This window comes from Telmatherina bonti (assembly GCF_933228915.1).
Source record: "Telmatherina bonti genome assembly, chromosome: 10".
Taxonomy (NCBI): domain Eukaryota; kingdom Metazoa; phylum Chordata; class Actinopteri; order Atheriniformes; family Telmatherinidae; genus Telmatherina; species Telmatherina bonti.
In genome coordinates, this window is record NC_136628.1 from 16,753,941 (window position 1) to 16,762,580 (window position 8,640).

At 40.1% G+C, this 8,640-nt stretch overlaps 2 protein-coding genes across 2 annotated transcripts in view; one reads left to right on the forward strand and one right to left on the reverse strand.

Moving 5' to 3' along the window:
• Positions 1 to 5,091, reverse strand: part of septin8a (septin 8a) — a 29,509-nt gene extending 24,418 nt beyond the window's left edge. Inside the window, exon 1 of the mRNA XM_079247919.1 lies at positions 4,957 to 5,091. Within this exon, the coding sequence (XP_079104045.1) occupies positions 4,957 to 4,986 (30 nt within the window). The 5' untranslated portion in view covers positions 4,987 to 5,091. The remainder of the gene's footprint in view (positions 1 to 4,956) is intronic.
• A 1,741-nt stretch (positions 5,092 to 6,832) lies between these two features.
• On the forward strand, positions 6,833 to 8,257 carry sowahaa (sosondowah ankyrin repeat domain family member Aa; the record flags this gene model as incomplete). The annotated part of the gene is made up of 1 exon (XM_079247990.1): positions 6,833 to 8,257. The coding sequence occupies one exon, from the start codon at positions 6,833 to 6,835 to the stop codon at positions 8,255 to 8,257; it is 1,425 nt and encodes a 474-aa protein (XP_079104116.1).
• Between the last annotated feature and the right edge of the window lie 383 nt (positions 8,258 to 8,640).

Below are 8,640 nucleotides of genomic sequence, written 5' to 3' on the forward strand. Positions count from 1 at the left end.
CACACTACAATAAATAACTGAACCTATTATACCTTTTACATGTGGCTTGTCAAAAATCTTAATTCCACAATCCATACTGATCAGAGCACAGAACTATTATAGATTCCTGTCACCAAAAAAGAAAAAAAAAGGCTTATTTTTCTTCAACTATCCTGTTCTTCACCAACTTGGGGAGCCTTGCATATACATATTAAAGCATTGTGTGTTGCAAAATGCTGCCAAAATTACAATAGGATAATAAAAAGCTCAGCTAAGGCGTAAACATTCCCACATAAAGCAACTATGATTAGAACTCCACGTAGCTGGGAGTTGGGAGTATGACCTTTAGCTAATCAGTGTGAACGCTTACCAAGCTGGATAATGACCAGTTGAATTCAAAGAAAAGCTGCAGAAAGTTTTACAAATCATCTAAGTAAAAAATGATTTGGGAAACTAAACTAGACCATGAACTATTAAACTAAACTGACATCAGTATAAGATGTGATCATAGTTGGAGTCAAGCTGCTGAAGCTAACTAACTAAAATGGTCACATCCAGAAACTGAAATGAAACGTCTGTGGTCTCAAATCTAAAAATGAAATAGGTTTTATGACGAGCAAGCCCTGTGTACTATACTGGCTTTTAAAAGGATGAGTTATTGCACTGTGCTGTGAGTCAGGAATGTGCAGATGTCAGTTTGTGGGCCTCTGGACACGCCACGCACTTCTATCGGCTTAATATTTGTTGAGAGTACCATGTGACATCTTCAACTTCAAAAACAAGTCAACACCAATACGTTTTAGATGAGGAGACTGCTGACCAGTGCTTCCTGATCAACTACTGTTGTGTTGACTTCCAAATGTGCAGCTGGCTTTCCTTTTAAACGCCCACATGTTGACATGATGTACCATGTGGACTGACACTTTTAATACCAGTCAGGAGGCTCGGTCTTACCGCATATCGTGAAAATAGACAGCAAAGAAATCTACTTGGTTACAATAATTCAGAAATACTGTAACGTCTGCAAGGCCGGATTATCCAATGGGCATTTTAGGCACGGGCCCAGGGGCCCACATAGGGAAAACACAAGCAGTTTGGACATAAAATAAAATGTATATAAAAGCCAGACAGTTACACCACAGTGTCCAGTGTGTTGCTATTCGTACCACTGGCTGAGAGATGTTAGAAATGTCGTTTCACAGTGCATCATTCCCAATTTTCACAATGTTGCGGTGGGGAAGGGGGCCCATGGAACACTCTGGGCCCAGGGGCCTGTGCACTTTTAATCCGGCCCTGATTGTCTGACCCCATATACATGTTTTGGCCTTGTACACTACCATCCTCCTGCAGCCACTTGTGCTGGCAGTCATGTTGTAACAACAACATATTGACAGCTGAGATTCTGACATGAGGTGGGCCATCGGGAATCTACAAGCACAGAGATCGAAACCAGTTCCATGCTGTTTATTATCTCATCAAATTCATTCACTCGCCCTCTCATCCGTCAGTCACGCACATCAGCTGTGGGGCCACGTTATTTCCTCATCATTCATCTATGCCCAAAAGGAAAACAGAAAAATCTTAAAAAACACCAACAAGAAGAGGCACAAACCGTTTTATGAGGCAGACGCGCAGCACCTGACTTTTATCACTTGGCCTTGAACTAGTTAGCTGTACTTCCACATATGATGATGTTGCCGTCAAACATGCTAAAGGCATTTCCTTTTCAATCTCCATTAGAGTAAAGTATGTCATGGAACGCCAACAGGAAAGACAGCATTAAGAGGACAAGCATGATTCACACACCGATGACAACTTGAAGGAAAAAAAAAAAGAAGCGTTAAACAGTGAAAATAATAGAGGGACTGATGGTACATGTCATGTATCCTGCAATTTAAACTTAAAACAATAAGCTCACTTTTATTTTAAGCTTCCTTACAACTGTTCAACCGATACCAAAATAAGTGAATTTGCACATTTTCAAATGTTCTTTTAAGGGCTATTATTAACTTATTATTATTTACTTATTATCATCATCATTATTATTATTATTTCTCTTGTTTTCCACCGTGGCAGGTTTAGTTAGATCAAGTCTGGGTTGACAAGTTGGAGATTAACTTGATTTAAATAATCAAATACACCTCAGGGTCATGGAGAAGAATGCCAACAGCCGTGTGGTTTAAGGCTGTGGGGAAACATGCAACAGCATGCAGCCTTTTTACTGTCCACAACTATAGTTAGAACAAATCTCCACTAAATGAAACAAGTATTTAAATGATGACACTTTGAGTTGCAGAGCCCATGCTATGCTGATAGATTTACTGAGTGCAACCAGGATCACATTGTGAGGTCATGGAACTGTCAGCAGTTTCCACTCCATCCTGTCCAACAGCTGCACAATGTGAACTACAAATACTCATCTAACTTTTTTATTTTAATGTAATCAGGTTACACTAAAATGTAAAAATGATCAGATCCTGCCTGGAAATATTTCAGTTTTCTCATCCTTACCTGGAGACATTTTTCAGCCAAAATGCACAATCCTGTGAAACTCTGACCTATTCTTTGGATTGATATCGACTCATCACCGTGAAAGCTGCAGCTGGGCTGTCATGATCTATCTATGTTACTGGGGTTGACAAGCTTGCCTCAAGGCAGCTCTAGACTGTACATTCTATATGCGACGAACAACACAGATCACACAGTAAAGTCAGCAAACATGATCTACAGAATTTGACTCAAACAGCACCGAAGGCATATTCCTGCTTGTCCTAAGAAATGTTTTAAAATCAACCAATGGTGACAAAATGCATCTAATCTGAATACATAGCATGAAGACAACGCACATTATGTTAAAGTGTAAGCCATTCTTCACTCCTAGTCTTTTGGCTTTGAGCGCTGCATGAAGCTAATTTAATTTTATGCATGCAGGACTCAGGAAGGAGGCAAAAGTCTTTAGGGTCAGTAAGCATCATACACGCTAAATATGTTGCAGGGCATTTCATTGCATAACTATAATTAATATATATATATATATATATATATATATATATATAAAATTCATTAACGCTACCCTTTTATGCTACTCATTCTTGACACAATCAGGGATTTAAAACAATTTAAGTGGCCATGCAGTTGGCTGCATTGATCACCTCATGTGCATCCGGCCTAAAAAAAAGTCACCCCAAAGCTACAGTCTCCACTGAGTAGGATCGATGGGGACCCACAATCTAACCAACCACACATCTCTATCAATGACTGCACATAATTAACAGCGTTTCCTTTACACAAACATCCAGGCGAGCATGACCATTTGTCCAATGTGCTCTCACTTAGTTCACAAAGTTAGACAGGAAGTCTGTGTTGCCGCCAACACTGGCCTGTTTCACTGCATTCTCTGCATTTTTCTCACTAATCGGTCCTCTCCTTTTGTATTCAAAACAGACATTTAGAGAATCGCCAGTCTGCAATATCATTTTCTACCTGTACAGCCGGCTGGAAAAGAGCCTAAAATCAAGGATGCCAAGTGTGCAGCATTGGATCCTTTCCTTTCTGTGAAGACGTGTTGCACCAGTAAGTAGTAGGAGTGGCCCAGAGTGTGTTCTTAATCTCTTTATCCCTACATCTCCGTGCTGCTTACTGTCCAATTCAAGGACCTTTTCAAGCATCGGCCAAAAAGTTAATCACCCTTTTTTTTAAATCCCCTCCTGTCTATTTGCCTCTACATTCTAACATAGTTTCCCACGTGATCATTATGACACAATAATGTTGGAGTTTTCTTTAGACTGCATGGTCCTATTTCACTGCTTCCACTAAGTCAAACCTGTTAGAAAACACGTTTCACTTGTTACAAAAAAAAAAAAAAAAGCATGATGCATTTCTCAATAATTTGAATGTATGCCACGCCTACTGTTACACACTATGCAAAAATGTTGTCCAAGATCATCTGAAAGGGTGTTAAAATGACACTTTTGAATGCAAATATACAAATTTGGGTCAAAAAAGTTAATCATGGGTGTAATTTTATGTCCCTAAAGCAGATGTTTTAAATTAAATTGTAGAAAATAGTCTCATAAGAGAAACACTGCTAAGTAGTATGTAGCTTGAGAAGTAATACAGCACAGTTCATATGTTTAAAAAAAAAAAAAACAGAGATCAGATTCATTTTGAAGTTTAATAAGATTATAGTTTGCATATTGCAGATTTGGATTTGACTGTTACAATGCAAACATATTCAGCAGTCTGAAACTTAATACAAAAAAAGAAGCTTTTTATTTTACACTGAAACAGACTCGAACTAAACTCTAAACTTTGCAATTGTGTCCAATGACTTAGTAACTTGCAATAAGTCATTTATTAAGTATTCAGCTTAAAATGCATTTTCATACATCTATAATACTGAACACCTAAACTAACATTTATTGTGCATTTGTTGACTGAATATCGTTTTAGGTTGCCTGACCTACCCTGGTAGTTTATCATTATATTACTACATAATATGAAAACTTCGGTAAGTGAAGCTTATGTGGACTCAGTGTGTGTGTGTGTGTGTGTGTGTGTGTGTGTGTGTGTGTGTGTGTGTGTGTGTGTGTGGAACAGCAGGTACTTCTTATAAAGAGAACAATTACTGGTGCCATACGCTTCACCCATATGTCCAGACTCGCGTGCATGGGCAGAAACGCAACTAAATCAAGAGACAATGCGAAGCTCGACATAAAAACCAGTTAGCAATGGGTTCATTTGTCTTCACGGGGAGAAACCCAGTAACCACAACAGAAATCACTTCCACCATCTAGACAGAGCTGAGGGTACAGGTTTCAAAAGCGGGGGAGGCTTAGCTTCATACCCACACAAGCCAGCTAGCGCAAGCACAAACACATACACACTTCTACTGATCACAACCAAGTGGTTGCATTTCTACTATTCTCAGTTTTTACGAGACTGGAGCAAACAAGGGGCTCCGTGGTATTTCCTTACCGAAAACACGTCCACGTCTGTTGCAGCCATGGTCGGGAATTATCTGTGTCGGCGAGCTGAGCAGCAGACTGAGCAGAGGCGAAAGGGAGCAGCCCTCGTCTCTCTGTACTAGCCTGCTAAACTAACTGAGGCGAGCTGACAGATATGGACAGAGAGGGACACGAGGCGGAGAGGAGTTGGTAGCTGAGCTGGGAGGAGGCTACTAGCTGTACGACAAGATGAGTCCCTGTTACTTTGTTTACGCTTCGTGGAGCTAGGCTGCTTCGCTTCCGGTTTGGGTGGAAGTGGGTAAGAGCCCATTACAACTCTTTTTACTTTACTAAAGATTTATCCCTTACATTCAGGCGATATAACTTAATTTACATACGTATGTAGTTAAGAACAAGTACAGCTGTGTTATATGTTATAAGATGCATCACGATTTAGAAAAGTCTGACATTTTAAATTGCCTTTTTTTTAATTAGCTTTAAATTTTCTTTTTAAGTTAGCTTAGTATTTTTAGTTTCCCACCGTTTACGTACAATTTTATAATGATTTAATCCAAAGCAAAGCTTAGAAATTAGCCTAAGAGGAAGCGTAACAATAGCGACTAATGTAAACGTTCACGTAAAATTAGCAGGTGAACTATCTTGAACTAAGTTATTATCTTTGCTCGTACGACAAACCGTCCAATATGGCCACTTCTTCTCAGCAATTCCCATTCAGTTCAGGAATGTCACGCTGCACACACTGCAAGCCAAGACAGGAGCCAGCAGCGACAGCAGGAGACCAGAAATATGCGTCAGAGAAGGAGTCGATAAAATATGTAGTTATCGGAATAATATAGGCGGCGGCTTTTTTTTTTTAAGTAGGCCAATATTAATATTTTAATTCATGAATGAGGTCAGATGGCTTTACTAGAAGAAGACTCAGCCAATCAGAGGATCATGGAAAATGTATTAAATTGTTGTTTGTAATTTTTACAATACTGGTGCTTTTGTATCGCAATCTATGTGCCATGTAAAGATTGCATTGTTTTTTCGAAGCTTTAAACTGACTTCATTGCTGCTACATAATAAACAAAAGTCATTAAAAAAAAAAAAACCTTTGTGTAAATGTTTGTATTTGCAGCATTACGGTAGAATTTTAAGAATGAAGTTTCCATTTCAGGTTCTATTGACAGAAAAATTGTGGGTAAAATAAAACAATACCTTTATCATAGTATTTAAATTATTTTTCTTCTACAGGTTACATATAAATGTATGGTCTGAAACAGAATCAAGGGCCAGAAGGTTATTCTTAAATCAGCCAGCCCATCCTTAAATCCGAATGCTTCCTTAATGCAAAAGTAAAATAAAAAAAATTTTTTTAAAAACAAAAGAAAAACCACACCTGAAGTGACGGCTGTGCCAAGTGTTATAATGCGAAAAAAAAAATTATACTTGATGCAACTTAATCTAGTTATCAATTAAAGATTATAAGTTATAGTGTCAGTGCAGCTGTGATTAAACCCTTTAATTATTCTTAAGTTTAAAAAAAATAGCTAATTAATAAAAAATATCACTGACTGTTTTTTGGGTTGTTTTTTTTTTTTTTTTTTACTAATTGTGCTTTATTTTAGTTTAGATTAACACTCAAGCAGCAGGCTAATACACAGCTAAGCCTGAACCCCCGATTAAAGGGAAAAATAGGCTTTAACTTTCAGATACTTTGCTTACAGTAAAATATCTGCATATATTATTCAAATAGCATCCACGTCCCCGGAAAGAGACTCCTGCAGGTAGAAGAGGGAGGAGTGTAGAGCAGCAGCAACCAGGTAAATGCGACTGTACTGTCCCCAGAAGCAAAGCAAACAGGGTCACAAAGTCGCTTTACTTTATGAACTTGACTTTTAATGATGTCTCTAACGCAACAATCTATCCTGGATTTCCTGATTGCGGAGGGGGGCAAAGCCACCAGGTCCGACTTGGTGGTGAAGTTCAAAGGTTTGGTGGACTGCGTGGATCCCGCGGAGAAGGAGCGAAACAGAGAAGTTTTCAAGACTTTTGTGAACAGCGTTGCTGTTGTCAGAGACATCGACGGTGTCCGATATGTCATCCTGAAGAAGCATTATCAACATCTCCTGGGAGGATCTGGGAGCCACGTAGGCAAGGATGAAAATGGAGAGATGGCGCTGTCAGGTGAGCAGGACAAGACGGAAAGCTCCACAGATACAGGAGGGAAAGGGGCTGCTGTTTCTCAAGCTGACCAGGAGGAGGAAAGTCATGGCAATGAAGATCCTGCAGAATTCATTTCTCCAATACAGCAGGCACTGCACAGGAGCAAATATGGAGGCGTGCAAGTTAAAAGGATGATTAACTTTGATATAAATATGGAAGCCCCATGTGAAGATAAGTGTCCCATCAGAGGAGAAGGAGTGTTAACAAATGAGGCCGGCTCCTTGCAGAGCAAGCCGTATGGCTTGCCTCTGAGAATTCCTCCTAGCTCCACCAGGATCGAGATCCGCAAGCTGAAGAACAACCCGGATCAGTCTCCTCAAAGTCCAAAACTAGATGCCTTCAGGAACAAGAGGAGGCTGCCTCCAGTGGAGACCTCCTCCGGGAGTAGCTCGCCTCAGTTGAGGAGGGCGGTGAGGAGCACCAAGGTGTTGGAGGAATCCAGAGATTCAAGGATCCCCTCCTTGGTTTCTCTGGACGAGGCAGAGCATCAGTGGTTGGTGAAGTGCGCCACCGGCCACTGGAACCAGGTTCACGGCCTGCTGCTCAGAGACAACAAGCTGGCGAAGAAAAAAGACTTCATGTCAGGGTTCACTGCTCTGCACTGGGCAGCCAAGTGTGGAAACACTGAAATGCTGGTGAAGATTATGGACATATCCAAGCAAGGAGGACATGACGTTGATATTAATGTGAAAGCACATGGAGGATATACTCCTTTACACATTGCTGCGCTGCATGACCAGGAGTACATCATGGCCATGCTGGTGGGAGAGTACGGCGCCGATCACAGCGTGAGGGACAACAGTGGAAAGAGGGCTCACCACTATCTGCACAAAGGCATATCTCGGACTGTACGGGAGATGCTGGGAGAACGCAAACCTCAGCAGCCTCAGGAAAGGGTCCGACCTGAGAGAGAGGAGCTGGACTTGTTACCAGATGTTTCCAAAGGCTTCCATTCAATAAGCCGTCTCTTCCAGCCAACCTTGATGGGCCACAAGAAGAAGCACAAGCAGAGGCCAGAACTGTACTCCCTGAACCATGACTCTGCTGATGAGCAGGAAGATGGCGGCTTCAGACATCGACTTGCATCAGATGTTTTTAAGTGAAGGCAAAACTTAACTTGTTTTTATGAGGAAAATATGATTAAATATTAGACAAACTTTGATTTTAGCCGTCAAATCTTTTCTTTCTGCTTCGTTCATACTTCACAGAGCAGATAGAAATGAGCTACTATAGTTTAAATGAGTGTTATTTTACTATTTAAAGAATATTTTAGCTGCACAACCTTCACATGGAAGCTAAATAATCCTTACAGTCCTGCAGGAGTGTCTATAGGAAATGATTTTATTTGATTAAAGTGACTTTACAATTATTGTAAATTTCAAAATTTTCATGCATTTTAGAGAATGTTTATCATTTTTATTTGATGTGAGAGTCAAACTCCAAGATGTTAATGTAAGATCGAAAAACAAATCTGTCAGATTCAATG